The 27,357-nt window shown below is 41.8% G+C and overlaps 1 protein-coding gene across 2 annotated transcripts; it reads right to left on the bottom strand.

Moving 5' to 3' along the window:
* Positions 1-436: 436 nt before the first annotated feature.
* Positions 437-5,186, bottom strand: LOC121974848 (protein LTV1 homolog). Of its 2 annotated transcripts, none has more exons than XM_042526107.1 (6): positions 4,941-5,186; positions 3,758-4,325; positions 3,148-3,576; positions 1,487-2,074; positions 991-1,118; positions 437-654 (listed from the first exon to the last, which is right to left on the bottom strand). In XM_042526107.1, exons 2-6 carry the CDS (start codon positions 4,232-4,234, stop codon positions 651-653), a joined length of 1,626 nt encoding a protein of 541 aa, XP_042382041.1. In that variant the 5' UTR covers positions 4,235-4,325; positions 4,941-5,186; the 3' UTR covers positions 437-650. The 2 variants fall into 2 exon arrangements, with proteins under 2 accessions (XP_042382041.1, XP_042382040.1); XM_042526106.1 differs by having other exon boundaries at positions 3,758-4,254.
* Between the last annotated feature and the right edge of the window lie 22,171 nt (positions 5,187-27,357).

Below are 27,357 nucleotides of genomic sequence, written 5' to 3'. Positions count from 1 at the left end.
CACACTTTGCAAAACCAAGGAGTTACAATTGGAAATAGGAGGCATGTGCCGTTCATTCACGTTTAAATCCATGCAGCCCTCTCATAATGGTCTAGTGACTAGCACATGATATATTATCATTATAAAATTTGAGGTTTAAATCTCGATAAAATCGAAATAAATATCTCTCTTATGTGTTAGACACTATTCCAAAGGCTAGTAGCCGTCCGTGATTTATCTCCTCCATGTTAATCTTGAGACAAATTGACGAGAGCACTAAAGAAGAACGTATTCGTCTTTTGCCACCAAATTTAAATCCATGCAATTCCTCGATGTGAACCAAAGATTCCGTTGACACAGCCAAAAAATGGAAGTTATAGAAATGACAATAAAAATTTTCCATGACCTCTTAGAACCTAAGGCATAAATTTTTTTCACCGAAAGAAAAACATACAAATTTGACAGAACTTCAGACTTATGATAATGAGAACATCTTTACAGTCGTCTTTAAATAGCTCAAACATACAATAGAAAGAAGAAAGAAAAGAGTAAATTTTGTCAGCCAAACTAAACCCCTCAGCAGATAGATGCACAACGCCTTCCAAATTTTACTAAACGAATAAAATCCAAAACTTGGCAGCAAACTGATGCGAACTCACTTGAATGTGAAGTCACCTGTGACAGAGAACAACAATGAAAGGTCAGACTTAAAACAGTATGACAAAAGAGGTAGTTTCGACATGAAAATGCTCATAACATTCTCAAGAAAAAGAATGGAGAGATTAAAGATGGAAGAAAAACAATAAACAAGTATATTAAATGGAAAAAAAACATAGATAAAAGTTCTATTTTTTGTAAAAATGTTTCGCAGGTGGAGCTGTGTTGGAAGCCCACCACCTCCAGATTGGTAGTAGCTATGTTTTAGGCCTTATGTAGCAAGAAAGCATCAGTAGAATCCCTCAAAATTGGTGCTAAAATATAAATAAAAAATAAATAGAAATAAATGGTTACATTATGTGTATGGCAGATGGCCCTGAAATAGCAGCAACCTTCTGAGCTCTCTGGCCTTCACATTTGTACAAGCCTTTCAGTTCTTTCTTTGCCCTTCGTGATTCTCTTCTCTCTTCTTTTAGAGCAGCCTACAGTTATAGGGGGGGAATTGCACAAGGATGAGATGGAGAATAGTACCAGATATAACAAAACCAACATAACTATGGCAATCAGGAAAACAAAGTCAGAGAAGTAGAGATCAATACAAAAGTGTCCCCAAACAAAAGGGAAATAAGCCAGTACTCAGATAGTCAAGAGGCACACATTCAGAATATGTCCAGAGCAGTTAACTTCCATGAGATGGAGAAAGCACTTCAAAGTATTGGAAGCTAATGATCTAGATATACTAGAAGAATACAGACACAAAACCATTAAATAAGTTTATGTAATAATCTGAGGTAAGAGAAATTTCTGCTTACAAACAAAATCAGAAAAATAAAGAATGAAGCAATCAAACCTTTCTCTCCTTCTTTTCGTCCTTTGACTCACTGCGTGATCTCCTCTTTGGTTTATCATTGATTAAGGATGCTGGCAATTTTACTTTATCAGCAGTTTTTACCTTGTCAGGTAGATAATTGACTGGAAGCTTCTCCTTTCCTCGAAGTGTAATCACATTACTCGTAGTTAAATCTCCAAGAAAAATCCTTGGAAACTTCTTGTTAAGATTTTCAGGAGCTTGTATTCTTCCAGGGTGGTTATCAAGATTTGAATAAGTAGAAACAATTGTCTCACAGTCCCAACCTTCAGATTCATCACTACTTTCCTCAACAAAGACTTCTTCATCTTGGCTTTCATTCAAGTATTTTTCAGCATACTCAACACATCTACGGATTACTTCAGGATCATCTACTTCTGTGCCTCCAATATTCTCTTGATGATCATTCTTCTTATCTCCTGCAACTCTGTACTTGCCCTCGGCCTCTAATTCATCTAGTGCAAACTCTTTAAGGGCATCACGAAGCTTAGAATTAAGCATTTCACGTTCAGCATCATCGTAATGAACATCATCATCATCACTATCATTATCATACTCACGTAGTGTAAGCTGGGAAAAAACAAACCGATGAATATTGCATGGACATCAAAACATCTAGATATTGCTCATGACTTACAAACTGACAAAATTTGAAGAGAGACCAATGCCAGACTAGAAAGAAAGAATCCATAAAGATGATAGCTGCACTTCTAATATTTTACCTCTTATTTTTTATTTGCATAAGAAAGATAAGATGTTTTGACAGTTTTAATCTCAGTGCAAAGACATTAAGCATGTAGTAGTAGATCCAGTGGCCAATTTAAGTGGCAGAGTAACTTAGCCCCCCAATGGCGGAGTTACCTAATAAAGAGACCATTGACCTTCCTGCAATGCATCCTAAACTGATATAGCTTGCAGCAAAGGCGCAGTAAAATAACAGGTTGAAGACTCAAGATGGATGTGATGCCTCGTACAAATAAAACAAGCGTTGACACCTAAGTGATATAGACTAGGAATTTAACACAGCTGATGTCACTACTCTTAATGTCACCTGTCAACTGTCACATGCAAACTTTACTAGAGCATGAATCCTATATAAATGCACAAAGTAAGATCATTACACCCTATTAGTCAACATGAGACTAAGCATTTTGGACTATGTGATTTGTCCAATTTTGTTTATGAGGAAGATGAATCAACAATAAAAAACAAGAGTAACAAGAGTGCCATTCATTAACTAGTTAGTAATTGAAGGCTAGATCGTATTTTATCACAAAGAGAGATGATTTATGACTATGAGTTGGCCAAGATTGGATTTTTAGTTGGCAAAGATATCAAGAAGATACTGACACAAAGTTATCACCTAATTAGAAGTGGGAGGTTTATAATAGCATTTCTTCTGAAACTTGCTACACTAAGGGAAAATACATTCATGGTTACCAATACTGTGTATTTTGCTTCTTGGATAGTGGATGCAAGCCTACTAGTGAAAAACGTGCTCTCAACACATATTACGAGGTCCATCACAAATGCTCGATATTTCAAAAATCGCAATCCAATTTAATTAAATTCTAAAGATGAGAAATCTGTGTTTGAAGTGACTGAAAACATGAGAAGAAAAGCAAACTGAAGGAAAAACATACCAGATCAAACTGCTCATCCAAAAAGCGGCGTACTCTTGGCTTTTCATCACAAATAAAATTATCATTAATATTTCCTTCCACTATGACTGTACCATCCACCTGCTCCTGAAGATCCAGACAGACATCTCCTACTGAAACATCCTCTTGTACTGCACCAGCCTTGATCTCTTCTCTCTCTTCCTGTACATGTTTAACCTGTTCCTTCTCTACTTCAGGAAGGTTTGCCTTAACCACAAAGTCCTCTTCAAAACCCTCATCATCTGATCCAAACCGTGACAGATCGCTGTCATCTAGCAACCTTAAAACATCTGGATCCACTACCTTCTGAACCTTGACTGATCTTGTGTTTGAAGCAACAGCATACATAATGTCCTTACCATCACCATCAATAACCTCAGAATTAATCTGAAGCCTTGAAGCATCATAGGCCTGACAAACAAGTTGAGTTCAAGAATCAGGAAAAGATAACTTTTTGCATTGTTGAATTGACAAATGCCTTCAAATATATTAAGATTTCAGCAATATGCAATGATTACCGCTAAAAAAAAACACTGATCAATCAACAGAGCTACATATTTTTTTTGGATTTCAGAAAAAGAAATTCACATACCTTGACATCTAGTGTCAACCGGTCAAGCTTGGCCTTGGAGTTCTCAAAGTAGGAGGAGCCTCCACCTGTGTTCTTAATTTCACGCAGGTGGATTAAATAGTTATAGCCATCATCAGGGAGGCCCAATTCTAGAATCTCCTTCCTGACGTGGTCTGGAAGCATCCCTTTTTTAGAAGAGCTTGAAGTGGCAGTGCCAGCCCATGGTGGCTGCAGGCAGCTTCCGAACCCAACATCATCATCATGATCAACTACAGCATCAGCAAAGATGGAATCTGATTCTTCATTGAGATCAGAATGGTCATGGTTGTTATCATCATTGAGGAAACCAGGACACTGGAAATTGTTGTTATCTACCCTGACAAAAACACGATCATTCTCATGGCCCCCCAAAAAAGAGGCAGTACTGTCAGACGTGTCACAGGCAAGGAGGTGGAAGGTAGCTGACTTCTTCTTATCAATAAACTTCTTCTTCCCCATGCCAAATTGACAAGAATGGACTACAAAAAGGACAGCGCGAAGTGTAATGGTTTAAACAGCTACAAGCTTTTCAGGCATGTGATAGAATGTTCTACATAACATGTAAAGAAGTAACAGAAGAAAAGATTAGGCCTTGTTTGTTCTGGAAAGTTTTCTATTTTTATTGTTAGAACATAAAATGAGATGTAAAACAAATATTAATCATTGATTTTTTTTTTGACACATTTAAATTTATTAGAGACGAATGATACAATCATTTATTTTGAGTTCTCAATGGTTCTCTTTTATCTTTCTGAATATAGGCAAATGAGCACAATGAAGAAAAGAAAGAACAATGAAAATGGAAACAATTACAGTTTTCACAATAACAATAACTGCCAGATTCGGCTAAAAGATTTGATAGTGAGTCTAGTTTAATGCAAGCAACAGAAATGAGTTCATCGCTAACTTATCAGGCAGAATGATTTTGAATCAAGAGCTCAGTTGAGTTTTATCAAATTGAATATACAGATTGAAGATAATTCAACAAATACGAGAGGAAGGATCTAATCAGTAAAAAATTTGGTCTTCGCAGTGGAAGAAACAAAACCGAAACCCCCTGCCCTGTCCACAAATTGAAATTTACAGGCAGTGGAGTAATTCTTGGTAAAAGCAAAGCCAAAATCGCAAATGCTAATTGGTTCCAAAGTATGTAAGACAGCTATACCAGACTTTTATGCTGTTCAGGATCTGTCCGAAGTAGGGAACCGAGCTGCCCTTCGAAGAAGCTGGATACAAGGACGGATGGAGGAAAAAGGTGAGGGGATCGGAAAGCGAAGTTCTCCGATCGAAGGCAAAGCTCCGCTGGAGGCACCGACCAGCGAGACGCACAAGGTGCACTAGAAATCGAGAAGAGCAGAACGAAGTGGAAGCTGCGGCGGCGAAGATAACTTCCAATGGAAATTAGGGCAGTAATATTTTGGGGACATTATTGGGAAAATAATTAAATAAAGATGAATTTGCAAATAGGTAAACCGCCCAATTTAGTGTACTCATCAGCAATTTTGTCAATGTAATTAATTAGAGTACAATTTGCAAATGGATTTTTTTATTATAGTTGATTAATCATATTTTAAAAAAAAAGATTAATCACTTTGCTATTTATTTGCACCTACTATTATTTTTTTCCACAAGCATATTTATGCTGTTGATATAAAATATTGAAACTTTAAAAAACTTTAGTTATATTATTTTTCCATTTGATTACAAGTGATTTTCACAATGCACTTAGCTGACTGTAACCAAAATTTAACAATTAATAAACTACTAAAGTTTACGTAGTCCAAATAATAATTAATAAGCATTTCCATGAAATTAATAAACTATTTAATTTTAAATTTTTAAAAATTGTGTCAAATGTTAAAAACGCAGAAGACACCAAGCAAAGGGAGAGAGATCATGTTCGGAACGGACACTTTGGTAGTTCAAAAACACCAAATTTTTTTATTTTTTTTTTACTTTTAACTTAAATCTTCAAAGTCCATTAGGCATCCTAATGATAAACCTTAAAAATTAGATTTATTTGTACCACATTATCTGCTAAAAGTTGTATAAACACATGGTAACCATTTTTGATTTTGGAACCAATTTTTTATTTAAACTTGGGCTAAAGGCACACTCCCCTCTAGAGGCTCTAGTACCCGTCAATGAGTTTAACCACTAACATGGAGGAGATAAAATTAAAAAAAAAAATCTATAATTTCTAAAAATTGATTAATCGGATTGGATAACGTCAAGTCTGGGATGATCGACCTGGCCTCATAGAAAAAATGATTAACCAGGCTAGATAACATCGAGCTTGGAGTGACCGGTTCGGTCCAACGGAATTTTCTCATCGACTATCAGGATAAATTAAAAAGCGCTCCTAACAAGCGACTAAGAAGCTCAGTATCCTTTGGTTGCATGTCCTATTTAGAGGAAAAATTCCTATAAATTCTTTATCACTGAGATTGAACCGCGGGTACCTAGGTAATAACTTGGATGTCCTACCGTTGCACCATAGCCCTGGGAGTCAAATGATTAATCAGGTTGGATAACGTCAAGTCTGAGATGATCGACTCAGTCTCATAAAAGTTTTTTACTAATTATCAGAATAAATAAAGAAGTACTAGTGATGATCTAAAAGTCCAACATATCTTAGTGCTAGGTTTATAAATAAACATTTATTTTTTAAACCTAATAATTTAGTGTTAGTTGAGGGTAAAAAAAATTAATAATCCTAATTAACCTGATTATTCTTAGATGATTGGTATGTAGAAATTTTTCACTAATCATTACGGGTAAATCAAGAAGCACACGCGACAGTCATCCTAGAAAGTTAGTATTATTTGATTACACCTCCCATTTGGAAAAAAAAATCATATAAATATATCATATTTCGAGATCGAACCGTAAATATTTAGATGATAACCTAAATATTTTATCATGACACTATAATTCCAAGGAGTAAATCTTCATCAAGGATGCTCAAGGGTGGATCGAGGGGGTGCCATCGGCGGTCGCTCTCTCTTGTCGGCGGTGAAACTCTTAGTATTATGGGATTTCATCGATGGAGATGAAAGATACCATTCTTTATTTATCATGATCATCCTTTCATTTTTAAATTTCTGGATCCATCACTGCTCTTGTAGTTCAGTATTTGAAATCATCAATTACGGTTCAGTCACGATTCATTAGTAATTCATGATTATTATTTATATTTTATTTTTTAAAAAAAATTTAACTTAATAGGCAAGACAATTTGATTCAGCACTACTACACGTCCTAAATTCTTTTATAAGTTAAAACAACTTTTTACCAAATTAAAATGTAACAAAACATCAGAATGAGAAATAAGGTTTTTAGAAATTGAAATTAAATATTCTAAATGATAATTGATCTGGTGGTAAGGATGGGGGACCCTCGTTAGCGGAAGGTTAACAACACATGGAGATCAAAGGTCAAGAGATTCAACCCTGAGACCCGACCGACCGGACTGAGAGGGTCGACCGGCCACCCGACCAACCGGAATGAGATGGCCGACCGGCCGGGAAACCCACGAGCCGAATAAAAGACAACCCGACTAGGGGTCGGGTTTCCGATGCTCAAGGTAAAAAGGTTTCAGGGCCGAGCGGGATTTCCGCTCGGCCGGGGCACAAGGCAACAAAGACAGGCATGAGCAATCTCATCCGAGCATACGACCGAGGCAGAAGTGATATGCCCGTCGAGCGGCCGAACCGCTCGGCCCTGGAACAGACAGGAGGCGCAAGAGGACAAAGGAGACAGGGGATAACATCATTCTCGAGACATCTGCCACCGACAAGCAGTAGAGTTGGCGGTCGAGCCGTACACAGGATCATACGACGGAAGCTTCCACCGTCACATCCGGGATATGCTCGGACGATTGCGGAATGGTGTCAGGGGTACTTTTTTGACATGGGCTCGTTAAGGTATGTTTGGGGAAGCGCACCCACGCCTCCCCGGGGTCCTATATAAGGACCCCCAGACGTCGACGAAGGTATGCGTAATCCTCACTGTAGCCACAGTTACGCTGCCTCTCTCATTTCTCGTTGCCTGACTTGAGCGTCGGAGGGTCGTCGCCGGGAAACCCCTCCCGGCTCGGCTTCTTTGCAGGTTCACCGGAGGTCCACCTCGACACCAAAGGACAGTGGAGAGCGCCACGTCCCCAGCATTCCTCGACTCAGCGCTCGGACAGGATCAAATTGGCACCGTCTGTGGGAACGCACCTGAATCCGAGCCTAGAAGATGGAAGAAGCTGGACGTCAACTCTTGGCAATGCTTTCTCCTGAGGAGCTCGAAGCACTCATCCAAGCGCGAGCAGCAAAAATCGTGGAGCAGCAGCAGAAAGTTCAGGCTGAGCGGGCAGCACAGCAGGCGACATCAGCATCGGGGGGTCGAGCGACACTCGAAGAGTGGTCGGAGCAGCTCTCAATATGGGGGCAAAATAAGGGACCGACCGGCACCCAGATGGGGGCGCCGCCCGCCCCGATACCTTTTCATCGGGCTCTGTTCCAGACGCCCTCGGAGGTCGCGCAAGCTAATCAGGACAAAGGATCTTCATCAGGTGAAGCACCCGTCCGGGACGTCAAAAAAGGAAAAGCGCCCCGAACGGACGCGTCACCCGAGCGGATCAACCGGCAGTTCTCAGATGCCATCCTGCGTGATCCACTGCCGAAGCATTATGTGCCCCCTGCGATCGGGGAATACAACGGGACAACCGACCCAGACGACCATCTGGGTAAGTTCGACAGCACTGCCACCCTACATCAATACACAGATGGTGTGAAGTGCCGAGTATTCCTCACCACCCTCTCGGGGTCGGCGCATCGGTGGTTCCGGAGGCTGCCGGACGGATCTATCACAAGTTTCAAGGAATTCTGAATGGCATTCCTCCATCATTTTGCGAGCAGCAAGCACCATCAGAAAACCAGCGTCAATTTGTTCGCCATCAAGCAAGGCACGAGGGAGTCGCTCCGAGCTTACATCCAACGCTTCAACCAGGTGGTCATGGACATTCCAACGGTCACCTCGGAAACAATGATGAACGCGTTCACTCAAGGGCTCGTGGACGGTGATTTCTTCCGCTCGCTCGTCCGGAAGCCGCCTCGGGACTACGACCACATGCTGCATAAGGCCAACGAGTACATCAATGTGGAGGAAGCTCAGGCGGCAAGAAGAAAGGAAGCCCAGAATGACCAACCAGCTTCCGCCGAGAGAAAGCAGCCCGCCAGTCACCAGCCCCCAGAGGACCGAGAGCCGAAGCCGCCCGTCCTCATCAGTACACTCGGTCTCATGCCGTCCAGCAAGTCGCGGCTAATAGCCCAAGCCCAGGGGGAAGGTATGGACCCCGATGTTTTGTTCACTCCATCAGTCAGCTACTCACAACACCCGCGACTGTCGGAGCCTCCCTCCCATCACTCATCCTGCGCCAAAGAGCTACAGCCGCTGATTGCATTCACTAGACCGGCGATATCAACAACGGAGCCCCGTTCAAAGAATAGAAAGGAGATCCCCCGAGCGGCAGCATCGTCAGCAATCCGGAGCCCACCATCGGGCGTCGCATGAACGACCTCGACCATCCACTCGGGAGGAGGAGAATAGAGGCAACACATCTCGGGGCGAGATCAACATCATCGCCGGAGGCCCGACCGGAGGAGATTCCAATAGAGCCAGAAAGGCACACGCAAGGTAGCTGAGGATACACGCGGTCGGCTGCAGCCAGGAGAGGGTGAGCGGACCCGAGATCAGCTTCGGGCCTAGGGACCTCGAGGGGGTCGAAGTCCCACACGATGACGCCCTGATCATTCGAGCGGTAATAGCCAACTACACTATTCACCGCATTTTCATTGACACAGGCAGCTCAGTCAACATAATATTTAAGAAGGCCTTCGACCAACTGTAAATCGACCGAGATGAGTTACTGCCAATGACAAACCCCCTCTACAGGTTCACTGGGAACGAAGTCTTGTCGGTCGGCCAGGTCCGGCTGGCTATCTCGTTGGGAGAGGGGCCGCTCAGAAGGACAAGGACCACCAGCTTCATCGTGGTTGATGCTCCTTCTGCGTACAACGTTATCTTGGGACAACCGGCTCTCAACGAGTTCCGAGCAGTCGTCTCTACCTTCTGCCAGAAGATCAAGTTCCCGGTGGAAGATCAAGTAGGGGAGGTGAAGGGAGACCAGTTGGCAGCTTGAAAATGCTACGTGGAGATGGTCCGAGCCGAAACCAAGTCCGCTCGGAAAGTGTCGCGAGTCGAGGGAAGTCGGTCGGGGACGTAAGCAAGCTGGAGGCTCTCTGGGCAGGACCCTTCAAAGTCGTCGAGAAGCTCTGATCGGGAGCCTACTACTTGGAAGATGAGGATGGGCGGCGGCTGGAGAGACCATGGAGCGCAAACCACCTCCAGCCCTATCGGGTCGGATGAAAGGTGCGTCGATGTAATATATTTCATGAATATTCCGTTCGGATGTATCCTTTGGCTACAGGAATGACAGTTATAAAAACAAAGCGAAGGCATGAGCATTGTGCGCCAAGCGGATAGCTGCATAAAGGCGTGGCGAAAACCTCGTGTCGTTCGGCCGGGCGTATATTATCCGAGCCACGGGCTCGATGGCGAAGACCCCGCGCCGTTCAGCCGGGCGTATATTATCCGAGCCACGGGCTCGATGGCGAAGACCCCGTGCCGATCGGCAGGGCGTATATTATCCGAGCCACAGGCTCGATGGCGAAGACCCCGTGCCGTTAGGACGGGCGTATATTATCCGAGCCACGAGCTCGATGGCGAAGACCCCGCGCCGTTCGGCCGGGCGTATATTATCCGAGCCACGGGCTCGATGGCGAAGACCCCGTGTCGTTCGGCAGGGCGTATATTATCCGAGCCACAGGCTCGATGGCGAAGACCCCGTGCCATTAGGACGGGCGTATATTATCAGAGTCACCGGCTCGATGGCGAAGACCCCGTGCCGTTCGGCCGGGCTTATATTATCAGAGCCACAAGCTCGATGGCGAAGACCCCGCGCCATTCGGCCAGACATATATTATCAGAGCCACAAGCACGATGGCGAAGACCCCGTGCCGTTCGGCCGACCTTATATTATCCGAGCCACAGGCTCGATGTCAAAAACCCCGGGCCGATCGGCCAGGCGTACATTATCGGAGCTAAAAGCTCATTGTTGAAGACCGTCGAGCAGCGACGTTAAATCTTAGAGTCGAACCGGCGACTATAAACCCTCCGGCCGGAAGACCGTCGAGCAACGACGTTAAATCTTAGAGTCGAACCGGCGACTATAAACCCTCCGGCCGGAAGACCGTCGAGCAACGACGTTAAATCTTAGAGTCGAACCGGCGACTATAAACCCTCCGGCCAGAAGACCGTCGAGCAGCGACGTTAAATCTTAAAGTCGAGCCGCCGACTATAAACCCTCCGGCCGGAAGACCGTCGAGCAGCGACGTTAAATCTTAGAGTCGAACCGGCGACTATAAACCCTCCGGCCTGAAGACCGTCGAGCAGCGACGTTAAATCTTAGAGTCGAACCGGCGACTATAAACCCTCCGGCCGGAAGACCGTCGAGCAGCGACGTTAAATCTTAGAGTCGAACCGGCGACTATAAACCCTCCGGCCGGAAGACCGTCGAGCAGCGACGTTAAATCTTAGAGTCGAACCGGCGACTATAAACCCTCCGGCCGGAAGACCGTCGAGCAGCGACGTTAAATCTTAGAGTCGAACCGACGACTATAAACCCTTCGGCCGGAAGACCGTCGAGCAGCGACGTTAAATCTTAGAGTCGAACCGGCGATTATAAACCCTCCGGCCGGAAGACCGTCGAGCAGCGACATTAAACTTAGAGTCGAACCGGTGACTATAAATCCCCCGGCCTGAAAACCGTCGAGCAGCGATGTTAAATCTTAGAGTCGAACCGGCGACTATAAACCCTCCGGCCTGAAGACCGTCGAGCAGCGACGTTAAATCTTAGAGTCGAGCGATGACTATAAACCCCTACCAAGGCCGAGGAGCGACGTTAAATCTTAGAGTCGAACCGGCGACTATAAACCCTCCGGCCGGAAGACCGTCGAGCAGCGACGTTAAATCTTAGAGTCGAACCGGCGACTATAAACCCTCCGGCCTGAAAACCGTCGAGCAACGACGTTAAATCTTAGAGTCGAACCGACTACTATAAACCCTCCGGCCTGAAAACCGTCGAGCAGCGACGTTAAATCTTATAGTCGAACCGATGACTATAAACCCTCCGGCCTGAACACTGTCGAGCAGCGACGTTAAATCTTAGAGTCGAACCGGTGACTATAAACCCTCCGGCCTGAAGACCGTCGAGCAGCGACGTTAAATCTCAGAGTCAAACCGGTGACTATAAACCCTCCGGCCTGAAGACTGTCGAGCAGCGACGTTACATCTTAGAGTCGAACTGGCGACTATAAACCCTCCGACCGGATGACCGTCGAACAGCGACGTTAAATCTTAGAGTCGAACCGGCAACTATAAACCCTCCGGCCGGAAGACCGTCGAGCAGCGACGTTAAATCTTAGAGTCGAACCGACGACTATAAACCCTCCGGCCGGAAGACCGTCGAGCAGCGACGTTAAATCTTAGAGTCGAACCGACGACTATAAACCCTCCAGCCTGAAGACCGTTGAGCAGCGACGTTAAATCTTAGAGTCGAACCGGCGACTATAAACCCTCCGGCTTGAAGACCGTCGAGCGGCGACGTTAAACTCTAGAGTCGGACTGGCGACTATAAACCCCCCAGATGAGGCAACGCCGCGTTGAAGCATTTCAGCGAGACACTAGCAAAAAGTCCACGAAAAATGGAAAGTCGTTTGACCGATCGGCGCAATAAAGAAAAATACTAAGCGAAAAGCTCATCCCAGGGAATGGGAGGTCGTTTGACCGATCGACACAGTAAAGAAAAACACAATGACAAGCTCAGAAGTCCCAAGCAGAGTGAGGGGTCGTTTGACCGATCGGCGAAGTTAAGAAATTCCTTGCGGGAAAAAGGTCGAGAGACCGGTCGGCATAGTTAAAAGGAACACTCGAAATGAAAGGCTAATACAGCAAGAGTGGGCGTTCATTTAAAATTGGCATTTAAAAAGTTACAGACGCCACAGGAAAATTAAAGTCTAGCCGGTCGGAAGAATTACTGAAAATACTTCATTCAAGAAAGTCAAAAATATGCTTTGGGATGGTGGTGAGAAGCGTCGCATGCTCCGTAGCAGGGATGACCACGGACTCGGGGAGCTGACCCTTGGACTTCAGGTAGTCCACCGTGGCGGTGATGGCCAACTCGAAGGCGATGACCAGCCGGTCGCACACATTCTCCACAAACTCCACCGAGCGGATGTAGTTTTGCCTCAAGGCGGCGACGCGGCCCGGCTCCGCCTCTTGGTACTCTTTGAAGGCGGCACGAGAAGCATCAAGAGCCTCCTGCAAGGCCTTCAAATCGTCCTGGAGTTTGGTCACCTCCTCCGAACGGCCTTTCTGCTCCCCTTCTAGTAGCTCGGCCAGCTCCTTCACACGCTGCTGCAGAGCTCGGGCTTCCACATTCTTCTTTTCCAGATCAGCGATGGCGGTGTTCTTCCGAGTGGTGGCGAGCTCAATTTTGTGGTCATAACTTTTGACCTGCTTATTAAGCTAGTCTAGCATGTACGCCTGGTCGGCTGTCTTCTTTCTCTCGGGCTCTAACAGTGCCTTGGTTTTGTTGAGCTCCTTCTGCAGCTCGGCGTAAGAAGGGCCTCGCGAAGAAGACGGGCCACCCTGACTCTTCAACCTCTTCAGCTCCTCCTCCACCATAGCCAAGCAGTTGGAGACAGCAATCTCTTCTACCCATCGCTGATGAACACAGAAAGGTTAAAAGGCCGATCGGGAAAACTACATAAAGAAATAAACCTTACCCCTGTGAATTGCTGCATGTGGCTGTCAGCTAGCTTGTCGAGCGGTATCATGGCCACACGGGCCCGAGCGTCCGCCCACATCTCCGCAAGGGGCCCCTTCATAGTGATCATGTGTTCGGGAGTCGTCGGCCGATTGGACTCGGCCATGAACGCCTCAGTAGGGAGGTGCAGAGTGGCCCTGATAGTACGACGCCGGCCCGGAGTCGTCTGAGCGGACGCCAAAGGATCGGAAGCCGGGTTGGACAATGTGGACAAAATGCTTGAGCGGAGGACTCGGCGTGGTGCGGGAGGAAGGGAGCTAACCGGCACCGCTTCGATTGGTGCCGCAGGCGCATCCAGTTGAGAGGGAGTCCGATCGGAGGAGAGCGCCTCCACCGATGGTACTTTGCCGCGTTGAGAGGCGGTGGCTATCCGCTCAGACGCTTGCATCGCAGAGGTTGCCGAATGGAGAGGCTTCTTAGCTCACCGTCTTTTCCTGTCGAGCTGGAGCTCGTCCTCCGGTTCGGAATCTTCCTCCTGAACGGATGGTTCCTTGCTAGGAGTTGCACCGCCAGCCGCATCCATAGGCGAAGCCTGAGCGGCCGACTCCCCTGCCTACGCTTCACTCTCATCCTCGTGAGAGTCGACCGGAGCAAAGCCCAGTTGCTCCATTTCCTTGGCCGCTGCCGCTTCGAGCGCTGTCGCTTTCTTCTTCAAGATTCCGAACAGCACGGACTTCATTACGATATTTGCTGCAAAGAAAAGAGAAGGAAATCAGTTAGAACTCAAGGCAAATGTACAAGTGAAGTTCTTACCGAAGCTGCTCGGGAGGGGGGTCCGGCTCAGACTCAAACCAAATATGTACATCACTCCTTCAGGTAGGAGCTTGTTGATGTCGAGCTTCAGACCGGCTAGCAGATTCGCTGCTTGAAGATAGTCCGGTCGGGTCTTAAACTTCTTCAGCTCGGGAGAGATGGGCGGTCCGACCTGTCATTTCGTACGGAAGGGGAGCCGCCCGGGAACACGAAGGTAGAAAAAGTTCTCCTTCCAATGTTTGTTGGAAGAGGGCAGCTTATCAAAAAAGACCAAGCCGGGCCGAGTTTGGAACAGATAAGTGCCCGGCTCGGACTGCTTGGGATAATAAAAATAATAGAAGACCTTTGGGCGGAGGGAAATGTTGTGTATCTTAAATAAGACCACAACTCCGCACAGGAGGCGAAAAGTGTTGGGAACCAATTGGGCGAGCGGAACGCCAAAAAAAGTTACAAACTTCAACAATGAAGGGGTGGAGGGGAAACCGCAGACCGGCTACGAATTGGTCGCGGAAAAGACAAAAGGCGCCGCTCGGTGGTTTGTGCGGCCAAGCGGAAGGTGAAGGTAAAATCAGTTCAAAATCAGAGGGGATATCAAAAGCGTTAAACAGGTTCTCGGCATCGCGCCGATCGAACCGCGATTCCATGGTGGTATACCATGGGCCGAGAGCCGGGTCCGCAAGCTGAGAGGAACTTGCCATCGCCAGAGCAATGGAGGAAGCAGAAATTGAAAGGGAAAGCAAATGAGCAAGCGAGAAGAGGAACAAAGCAGTAACCAAAAGACGAAACGCGGCCAAGAGCGCGAAGAAAACACAGGAATCAAAGAAAGAAAGGCGGAAGAACCTTACAAAGAAGCGGAGGATCGAAGGAAGGAGGCGGGGAATCGTCGGAGAACGGAAAATCGGAGTCGCCAGAAGAAGGCTGCGGGACACGCGAAGACAAAGGTGCGGCGGAGGAAGAAGGTGAAGGCTTTATAAGGTTGGACCCGATCGGCCTCGACCGTCGGATGCAAGTCACAGGAAACGAAGCCCACATCAGGCCGTTCATTTCAAACCGCCGATGTCCCATCGGACACATCGCCGAGCCGTACGATGACTCCAGTGGAGGCACCACGTGGCACCATGCCATAGGGGCGCATTTAATGAGCGCCATTACGGCGCGCAGCGCTCGTGCTCGGTCTTAATGGAGAGGATTTGCACGAATCCCGAGGAGATCCGAAGGGCGTCAGTGTTGACCGTCGACACGGCAATAAAGCTAGCGGCAGTAAGAGGCCAAGTGGCCGTGAGGAGGAACATTCCAGAGTGGCAGGGCGATGCCACTCAGGCCGACTAGCAGTCCAGTCAGTCGGACTTAGCACCTCCTTCGACTAGACTTGAGGGGGAGGCATATGATCCGGTGGTAAGGACGGGGGACCCTCGTTGGCGGAAGGTCAACGACACGTGGAGGTCAAAGTTCAAGAGATTCAACCCTGAGACCCGACTGACCGGATTGAGAGGGCCGACCGGCCACCCGACCAACCGGAATGAGATGGTCGACCGACCGGGAATCCCATGAGCCGAATAAAAGACAACCCGACTAGGGGTCGGATTTCCGATGCTTAAAGTAAAAAGGTTTCAGGGCCGAGCGGGATTTCCGCTCGGCCGGGGCACAAGGCAACAAATATAGGCAGGAGCAATCTCATCCGAGCATACGACCGAGGCAGAAGTGATATGCCCGCCGAGCGGCCGAACCGCTCGGCTCTGGAACATATAGGAGGCGCAAGAGGACAAAGGAGACAGAGGATAACATCATCCTCGAGACATCTGCCGCTGATAAGCAGTAGAGTTGGCGGTCGAGCCGTACACAGGATCATACGGCGGAAGCTTCCACCTTCACATCCGGGATATGCTCGGATGATTGTGGAATGGTGTTAGGGGTACTTTTCTGACATGGGCTCGTTAAGGTATGTTTGGGGAAGTGTGCACGAATCGAGAAGCGTGCCCGCGCCTCCCCGGGGTCCTATATAAGGACCCCCAGACGTCGACGAAGGTATGCGCAATCCTCACTGTAGCCACAGTTACGCTGCCTCTATCATTTCTCGTTGCCTGACTTGAGCGTCGGAGGGCCGTCGCCGGGAAACCCCTCCCGGCTCGGCTTCTTTGCAGGTTCGCTGGAGGTCCACCTCGACACCAATGGACAACGGAGAGCGCTATGTCCCTAGCGTCCGTCGACTCAGCGCTCGGACAGGATCAATAATACAAAGCGATAAATTTCCATGCCTAGTAGAATGCTTTTAGTTAAGGATTATTCTTGATAATTTTAGTTATTCATTTAAGATTATCAATGAAAATCATATTGATTTAGATAATCGATGATTCCTAAGTAATGTTTCATACTCGATACGTCAGTAAAAGGAACATGCAACTCGGAATCGAAAAATCTCAGAAAATTGAGATTTGTCTTGATTCCGGCGTTAATAAATTTTTTTATCAAAAATATCCTCCTATAAGAGGGTATAAGAGAAAATTGTAAAAAAATAAGAAAATAGAAAAAATATGAAAACGTAAAATAACATTAAAAATAGAAAAAAAGAAAGAACGTTAAAAAATAAAAAAAATAAAAAAAATAAAAAAACGTAAAAAATAGAGAAAAAAAGAAAAAACATTAAAAAATAAAAAAAACTTAAAATAAATAAAAGCATAAAAATATTTTAAAAATAAAAAAATAAAAAACGTAATAAAATTTAAAAAAAAATAAAAAAACAAAAAAAATTGTGAAAAAGAAAAAGTAAAAAAAACATATAAAAAATGAAAAAAATAGTGTTTAAATAATAATAATAATAATATATATATATATATATATATATATATATATATATATATATATATATATATATATATGATTGGTTTTGTAACTAAGTGTAATATAGTAAAATATTAAATTAGATTATTTATTAAAACATTCAAACTAATAAATTTTTATTGTATTACCTACGTTGAATAAAACAACATTTAATTATGTTTTATTCCCCATAATTTTGATTATATGATTACTTGATAATCATATAATTAAGATTATATATGATAACTAGAACCAAATACACTTTTAAAGTTTTCGTATAATTTCTCAGAAAAATTTTAGTTTAGTTTTTGTTTTGATTGTAACGCATATTAGATATATGGGTAGTGACATCAAAATTAAGGCACAAGTATTGTATGAAACACTAATCAAGTTTGATTTGAAACAAATATAAACATAAGTATCTTGTGTTTAAAATACTCTACCCCGGGGTTATAGTGCCGCAGTAAGATATTTAGATTGTCATTCAAGTACCCATGATTCAATCTCTAACTATGTCGTATTTACAAGAATTTTTCTCTGAGCTACCAGTCGTACGCGCTTTCCGATTTACTCTTATAACTGGTAAAAAAATTCTATCAGATCGGGTCAATCATGTCGGAACTAGTCAATGAAGCTAACTGAATTTGTCATTTATTTATGTTTAAAACATTCTACAAGGAAAACAATGATTAGCGATCGAAATTATCGGTCGCAAAATTTTTGTTCGCTAATGCATCTAGTGACTGAATTAAAATTTCATCGCTAAATTAAATATGAATTTAAAATGTCACTCTCTCATTTAGCGACATAATTTAATTTTTATCGTTAATTTTACTATGAATTTTATCAGATATATATCTTAATATTTAAAAACACTTATATATAATTACAATATTAACACCATCAATATCAATATCAATATCAGTCAAAATAATATTACTAACAATATCCAAATGTACACAATTACAATATCAATACTAATCAAAATTTAATTTACTAATAACGTCCAAATGTACATATACTGATTAAGATGTTATTGAACATACTATACATTGAAGTTTAATGACATAATGGCTGTATGAATAACCTTGTCTTCCTGGAGTTCTTGATGTTGTGATTGGTACTCTCTTTTAACTTCTTCAATGATAAATTTTCCTTATCAACTGTAGGTGTCTCAATTTGCTGTCCAATGTTCAAAGTTCTAGCAAATCTTTCTGAATTTTCTTAATTTGCAATTGCACATTAGCAAATTCCTTTATCCTTTCCTTTCTCTGTTCCCAGCTCCACAAGTCGTGCAAGAGCTGCTAGTTGCTCCTTGATTAATATTGTGCCTGAGGACAAGTGCACAAATTTTTTTAATATAATCAATTCCACCTTGGAGAAACAACTTGATTATTTGTGTACCATAATTGTGCATCATCTATGTAACTAATCACAATGTAAAAACAAACAAAGAAAAATGAACTTGCTAAAATATTTCTGCCATTTAACTAACAGCTCTGAAAAAAATAACGTCACTAGCATAATTATGTGAATAATTAGTACAAAACTGATTTAGACATAAAATAGATATTTTCTAACGAAAAGTGTTTCCTGAAGGAGCATCAAAAAAAAATAAAGGATCGAAAACAAGAACAGGAACACCATGAATGCTTTTATATATATATATATACAGAAATACTATGCTACGGACATACCTTCCTGATCGGTCACCAGTCCGATCAGGGAACCTCCTGATCGGTCTCTGGACCGATCAGGAAACCTCCTGATCGGTCTGTAGACCGATCAGAGACCGATCAGGAAGCATGTCCGCAGCGGTCCGCACGACTTTGTCCGCAGCATAGCAATTATATATATATATATATATATATATATATATATAGAGAAAGAAATATTATGCTGCGACGCCTTATGTGCGGTTTTACTGCGGTACTTGTCACGTCAGCGGCCTGGACTGATCAGGCTCCAACCTGATCGGTCTGGGAGTCTCCTGATCGGTCTGTGGACCGATCAGGCCCTAGGCTGATCGGTCCCCAGACCGATCCCCATATGGCTTCGAAGCCTGATCGGTCTGTGGACCGATCAGGCTATAGGTGGATCGGTCCACAGACCGATCCCCTACCTTTTTTGTGTTGATTTTTAGGTGGATAGGTTGGAGCCTGATCGGTCCACAGACCGATCAGGAGACTCCCAGACCGATCAGGTTGGAGCCTGATCGGTCCAGGCCGCTGACGTGACAAGTACCACAACAAAATCGCACATAAAGCGCCGCAGCATAATTTTTTTTTCTCTCTCTCTCTATATATATATAATCCAAGGCCGTTTTGATATTTTTGAGGCTAGGAAAGGGTTACCATCTTGGGAATTATCACGACTTACACGAGATTACCCAGCAGATAAGCATTAAGTGCATCCTTAATAGGGTGTTAAATGATTATTATAATATCTATTTAATATCTCTTTTCATTATGAGTGGGTATTATAATACCCACTCATAAAAGAGAGGAGAGAGAATGTTTAAAGGTTTAAACATCTTTGAACTCTCTCTCAATTTTTTTTTATTTTTTTTATTTTTTTAAATTATAAGTTTTTTAATATTATTTAAAAAAAATAATAAAAGAGATAAGTAATTGTGGATAAAAAAAATATATTATTATAATGAATATATGACAATACATCTCATATTTGGTATGAAATGATAAATACTATTATAACAAATTATTGTTACGGATGATCTAACAAAATACAACAAACGGGAGAAATGGGACAAAGGGACGAATGTCACCGAAATGTTAGAACTCGTGCCATTTCCAAAAGAAACGGATTAGACAGCACGTCCAGGACAGCACAAACAAAACAACAACGAAAAGCAAACCTCTGGCAGAGCATGTGGTATAGCGTAGGACACTATCAAGAAACATAATTGGAAAGGACACGTACGAAATGAATCTGAAAAATGAGGAAAAAAAAAAACCCCTCCAAGATTTCAAGATCTTTTTATGCATTTAATTTTTTTTCTTCTCCTAGCAATCAATTTCCCCTAGATACCAATTTCAGCAATATGTATGCAGCTGACCAGGAAATATTCACTGAATGTTAGGAAGACTTACGTGGGGAAAAATGAATGAGAAGCTGATGTAGTGAGGATCGGCACTCCAACACAAACCGATGCTATGCTCCAAGCAGCTTTCTGACGCCTAGTTTTTTTCGCTCAATTTCTCTGCCAAACAAATTGAATTTTTTTTTTTAATGCACAGCTCGATCTCTCTAATGAGTATTGATGTGGGGACATGAGGGTTCTACATGGAAGAGCCTTTTCCGCATTCTTCTGAAACTTTTCCTTTTCCGCCCTTTTTGTTAGTTTTCCTAGGAAGAACAAGGAAAAAGGCAGAACCTTCCTCCTTGGATGCCCTCATCGGCTGCCTCCACGTCGTCTACGAGGAGTCCAATGGCACCCCAGAGATCAACCCCTTTCCTTTGATTTGATGTCTCGGGAGATTCAAATATCCAACTGCTCAATAACATATGGATTGACATGACACATGAAACAATTAGATTGACGGAATATGATCTCACAAGATCTCCCACAATATCATATATGAATAATATGATCCTTTGATATGGGGATGAGACACCCTCCTTATCAGAATATGACATATTGTCAGAAACACACCATCCCCTTTGACAATCATGAGATATAAAAGAACGCTCGCTCCTATAGGCCAAGGTATGCTCACATACAAGCACATACACTTTTTCCTATATTTTAGTATTTTACTGTTCTTCTCCATGTCTATCCCGTCGAAGATTAACTTGAGTATCGGAGTGGATAAACCGAGATACCCCGAGCCTCTATTATAACCTACTCACTTTTCCACTCCTTGCAAGTTCTCTAGACAATTCAGTCGTTCCTGTAGTGCTCAATGACTCCCTTCATCAGCTCCGCATGCATCTCCGACAACAACACATTCCTCCAACTCATGGTGACTTCGTTAACATCAAGGACACCTCAACGGTGGCTCATCCTTCGATGATCTTAGATAGAAATAAATTGACGATGTCTATGAGAACATACATCTGAACTGAGGCATTGAGATGGATGACACTGGAAACTCCCTTACCATCACCATGATCCTGAAGGATTTCAAAAACCCTCCGCTGCCACATTACAGGAGCGAGAGAGAGGAATTTCTAGGTGTTATTTTCATTCAAACATTGCACGAGAAGCTCACAGGCCTTTGGGCCTGCCAGATTCTTACTCTCTAGATCCTCACCCACTACAAGAGATTAAAGTTGCATGAAATTTCATATGTCAGATTTTTACATATCATTGTTAGGATGTATACTAAAAGCCTAGCTTTTGGTATAAACATTTATCTAGAAATAAGAATCACATTGGTCAAATGTTTATATTTATGATAAATATAGTTGTTCAATTAATTTATATTGTAGATAACATGGTGTGTGGTGTCACACACAGAAGATCATGTTATCAGTACCTTATAAATTATAAATAGTAGCTCACGACCAAGATGGAAAGAAACAAACCATTGGAAGGTCGTAGTGTAATTAGGTATTAGTTTATCTTAACTATATAATTACACTAGTACACTTAGAGTGTATTGAGTAGGACCATTAGAGGTCATTTTTTTTATACTGACTTTATAAAGAAACAAAGACCTCAGTTATTATGGAAGTGTGTGCTCTTAATCCTAATATAATAACATGCACATATGTTTGATATTTATTTCTTTAATTTATCAATGGGTGAGTTTTAGTTCGATAAATCAATAAGCCCGATAAGTTGGGAAATGATATCACTTATAGTGTGTGTTGTTGATTATAGAAGGAAACTGTGTCCTAGTAATCTAGGTTGAGAATGTCCCCAAGAGGAGCTCATAAGGATTTTCATAGTAAACCCTGCAGGTGGACTTAGTCCGACATGATGATAAGGTTGAGTGGTACTACTCTTGGACTAAGATATTAATTAAATGAGTTGTCAGTAACTTACTTAATTAGTGGACATTCGACATCTTAAACACAGGGAGACTAACACACTCATAATAAGAAGGAGCCCAAAATGTAATTTGGGATTGGTGCGGTAGTTCAATAATAGTTCTTTAGTGGAATGAATTATTATTGATGAAATTAAGTTGTGTGTTCGGGGCGAACACGAGATGCTTAATTTCATCGGAAGACCCAAACCAATTCCTCCTCTCGGTCCCTATCGTAGCCTCTTATATATAGAGATTTATACCCACCACATACCCATCTTCTTACCCATCCAATGGGGCCGGCCAAGCTAGCTTGGAACCCAAGCTAGGGCCGGCCAAGACCAAGTGGATGAGCCAAGCTTAGGTGGCCGGCCACTAGAGTATTAAAAGGATTTTTATTAAAATTATTTCTTATGTGGATATCAAGGTTTTTAAAAGAGAGTTTAAAAATTAAAAATTTCCTTTTATAGCTTTCTACAAAAGATTAAGAGAAGAGATTAATCTCTTTCCTTATTTGTAGATTAAAAGGATGATTTTAATTTTTGGTAAAAACTTTCCTTATTTGTAAATCATCTACATGTTTAAAAGAGAGTTTAAAATTTGAAATCTTTCCTTATTTGTTGATTAAAAGGTGGATTTTAAATTTTAAGAAACTTTCATTTTTAACCATGTTCATGATTTAAAAGAGAGTTTAAAAATTAAATATTCTCTTTTATAAGTTTCTACAAAAGATTAATAAAAGATTTGATATCTTTCCTTATTTGTAGATTAAAAGAGATTTTAATTTTTAGAGATAACTTTCTTTTTATCCACATGTTTAAAAGAAAGATTTTAATTTATTAAATTTTCTTTTTATAAACCAATCATGAAGGGATAAAATTATTAGAGAAAATTTTAAAATTTCCGGAAACAAATTAGGAAGGTTTTAATTCTTGATTGAATTAAATTTCCTTTGCTTAGATTATTGTGGCCGGCCATGTTGATTAATAAAAGAGAAATTGATTTTATATCAATTAAATTTATTTTTCATGGCAAAGGAATTAAGGAAGTTTTTATTAAAATTTCCTTATTTGCCAAGACCAAGGATTATAAAAGAGGAGGTAGAGGTGCCTTCATGACAAGAACTCTATTCTATTTTTCTCCCTCTTTTTCTTCCTTGGTGTGGCCGGCCATCCTCTCCTCCTCTCTTCTCTTTGATGGCCGAACCTCATCCTTCTTATGGAGATTCATATGGTGGCCGGATCAAGTTTAGAGAAGAAGAAGAAGAAGGAGAGAAAGAAAGCTTTGTTTCTAGCATCCCTTGGAGCATGGTGGTGGCGACCGAACCTCTTCATCCTAGGAGAGGTTTTGATGGCCGAAACTTGCAAGGAAGAAGAAGGTGCTTGGTGGTTCTCATCTCGGAAGGTCGTTGCCCACACAACGTCCGAGGTTAGAAGAGGAATACGGTAGAAGACCTAGAGATTTTTGTTTGCAAAAGAAAAGGTATACTAGTATTTAATTTCCGCATCATACTAGTTTTATTTATTTGTAAAAATACCAAATACAAGAGGCATGCGATTCTAGTATTTCGAATTTATTTTCGATGTTGTGTTCTTCTGTTTTTTCTTTTCCTTGTGATTTGATTGTTCTTTTCGGTTGACCTAAAGTTATTTAAGGAAATTAAATATTAGCTTTCCTTAAAAGGCTTTGTCTAGGCGGTGGTGGTTGTTCCCATATCCAAGAAGGCCATGTGCCTCGCCATGCAGTCCTGAAAGCCAATTTTGGAAATTAATATTTAATGAAATTAATAACCTAGGTGATTTGGATCGAAAGTGTTAAGTTCCGCAGGAGATCCAAGTCTAAACCTAAAAGAACAAATAAATTAAATTTTGGATCAAACGTGTTAAGTTCCGCAGGCGATCCAAGTTTAATTTAAAAGAACACATGGTAGCTAGGAAAAGGTTCAGACCTTTGTACAAAATTTTTGTACTGTGGAACCATTAGGTTTTCCGAGTAGCAACCAACAATTGGTATCAGAGCTAGGGTTTTGCCTCTGTGTATTTGGTATTAGTTTAATTATACACATGTCATACATAATTTAGGCAGGATAATAGTAGGATGTGCTAACTTTGTGGATGCAGGATCCAACTATTATGACTTATAGTTATTATGTGTGTGATTGGATCCTTGAACATGTCAAGGGCATTTATTGTGTGTGCATGATTGTATTATAAAATACAGCAGGAGCTGTATTTATTTTTATTAGGATTTTATTTTTGATCTAGATACATGTACATTCCTTCGAGGAATATAGGATCGAAAAATGTAAAATTCTATTTATGTTGCGGATCTTATGTTGCGGATGGAACCTTACAAGGAGCAAGATGGATGCGACAACTAGACCCGGTGGCGGTGGCCAAAGATGGCAGCAGCTAGGGTTGGCGACACACGAATGACAGCAATAGATAAAAGCCATAATAGTTGAAAATTAGTTTTTCTTTTTATTGCTTTTTATGCTGTGTTGTGTGTGCTTGTTAGTATGCATGCTAAGTAGGCAAATATAGTCAAAATTCCTCACTTTAAATAACTAAGTGGGAGAGGGATTTATTTTTAAAATAAATTCCACGGTCTCCATTACTGGTTTATAAGTGATGCAACAAGCTTGCGTGTTGGCTCTGAGTGCCTTCCTCCATATCGGATGAGCTTGTTTGCGATCACTAGCTTAAACTTCTATTTTGGATGACTATAGGAAGTTAATTAAGAGCGTGTGATCTTCCCCATCGGAAGAGGCACAATCTTATTAATGGACTTAGTGTCAAGTAATGGTATACACTTAGGCACATCTAATAGTATCCTCCCCATCAGAGTCACTGCTATTATTTGTGTGACTGAAGAAAACCAACTATTAATTTGTCAAATAAATGTTGGTTGCTACTCGGAAAACCTATAGGTTCCACTGTACAAAAATTTTGTACAAAGGTCTGAACCTTTTCCTAGCTACCATGTGTTCTTTTAAATTAAATTTTGGATCGCCTGCAGAACTTAACACGTTTGATCCAAAACTTAATCTATTTGTTCTTTTAGGTTTTGACTTGGATCTCCTGCGGAACTTAACACGTTCGACCCAAGTCTCCTTAAGTTATTAATTCCATTAAATATTAATTTCCATAATTGGTTCCCAGTACTGACGTGGCGAGACACATGGCCTTCTTAGATATGGGAGCAACCACCACCGACTAGACAAAACCTTTTATAGAAATCTAATATTTAATTTCCTAAAATAACTTTAGGTTAACCAAAGAGAACAATCAAATCACAAGGAAAAGAAAAAACAAAAGAACACAATATCGAAAAACATATTCGAAATTCTAGAACGTAAGCCTCTTGTATTTGGTATTATTTTCATAAATAACTAGCATGATGCGGAAAGAAAAATTACTAGTTATACCTTGTAGAAAAACCTCTTGATCTTCAACCGTATTCCTCTTCTAACCTCGGACGTTGTGTGGGCAACGATCTTCCGAGATGAGAAACCACCAAGCACCTTCTTCTCCTCCTAGCTAGGTTCGGCCAAAACAAGAAAGCTTCACCAAAGAAGAAGAAAAACACCAACCAAGCTCTAAGAGATGCAAGCTTCCTCTCCTTCTTCTTCTTCTTCTCCAAGTAGTATCCGGCCTCCACAAGAGCTCCAAGCAATAGAAAGTTTCGGCCACCACAAAGAGGAAGAAGAGAAGAGATGATGGCCGGCCACAACACCAAGAAAAGAGGGAGAGAAAATAATAGAGGTTGTTCCTCATGAAGGCACCCTCACCCCTTCTTTTATATTCCTTAGCCTAGGCAAATTAGGAAATTTAATTACAATAAAATTTCCTCAATTTCCTTGACATGATTTAATTGAGAAAAATAAAATAAAATTTCCCAATTAAATCTACATTGGCCGGCCACATCATTGGAGAACAAATTGGACAAGTTTCAATCAACAATTAAAACTTCCTAATTTGTTTTCGGAAATTTTAAAAAATAAAATTTCTCTTTAAAAATCTCTTCATGGTTGATAAAAGGAAATTTCTATAATTTTAATTTTATCAACATGTGAATAATTTTAAAGAGAAAATAAAATATCTCACCAATCTACAAATAAGGAAAGAGATCTAATATCTTTCTTTAATCTTTTGTAGATCTTTTATAAGATAGATATTTTAATTTAAATTTTCTTTAATAAATTATTTCTTCCACATAATAAAAATTAAAATTAAAATTAAAATTCCTTTTAAATTTAATTTGGCCGGCCCCCACTAGCTTGGGTTCAAGCTAGGGCCGGCCACCTTCCTATTGGGTGGGTATAGTAGGTGGGTATAGGTGGGTATAGAACTCTATAAGAGACTACGATAGGGACCGAGAGGAGGAATTGGTTTTGGTCTCCGATAAAATTAAGCATCCGTGTTCGCCGAACACACACTTAATTTTATCAATGATATTCATTCAACTAGAGAACTATCATTGAACTCCGCACCTATCCCAAATTACATTTTGGGCTCCTTCTTATTATGTGTGTTAGTCTCCTGTGTTTAAGATATTGAATGTCCACTAATTAAGTGAGTTCTTGACAACTCATTTAATTAATATCTAAATCCAAGAGTAGTACCACTCGACCTTATTATCATGTCGGACTAAGTCCACCTGCAGGGTTTAACATGACAATCTTTATGAGCTCCTCTTGAGGACATTATCAACCTAGTATCTCTAGGACACGTTTCCTTCTATAATCAACAACACACACTATAAGTGATACCATTTCCCAACTTATCGGGTTTATTGATTCAACGAACTAAATCTCACCCATTGATAAATTAAAGAAATAAATATCAAATATATGTGCTTGTTATTACATTAGGATTAAAGCACACACTTCCATAATAATCGAGGTCTTTGTTCCTTTATAAAGTCGATAAAAGAAACGACCTCAAATGGTCCTACTCAATACACTCAGGTGTACTAGTGTAATTATATAGTCAAGATAAACTAATACCTAATTACACTCGACCTTCTAATGGTTTGTTCCTTTCCATTTTGGTCGTGAGCTCCTTACAATTTATAAGGTA

The sequence above is a fragment of the Zingiber officinale genome, chromosome 4B (genome assembly GCF_018446385.1).
Source record: "Zingiber officinale cultivar Zhangliang chromosome 4B, Zo_v1.1, whole genome shotgun sequence".
NCBI classification, from domain to species: domain Eukaryota; kingdom Viridiplantae; phylum Streptophyta; class Magnoliopsida; order Zingiberales; family Zingiberaceae; genus Zingiber; species Zingiber officinale.
The sequence above is the reverse complement of the archived record's forward strand: the minus strand, read 5'-3'. Positions and strand labels throughout refer to the sequence as shown.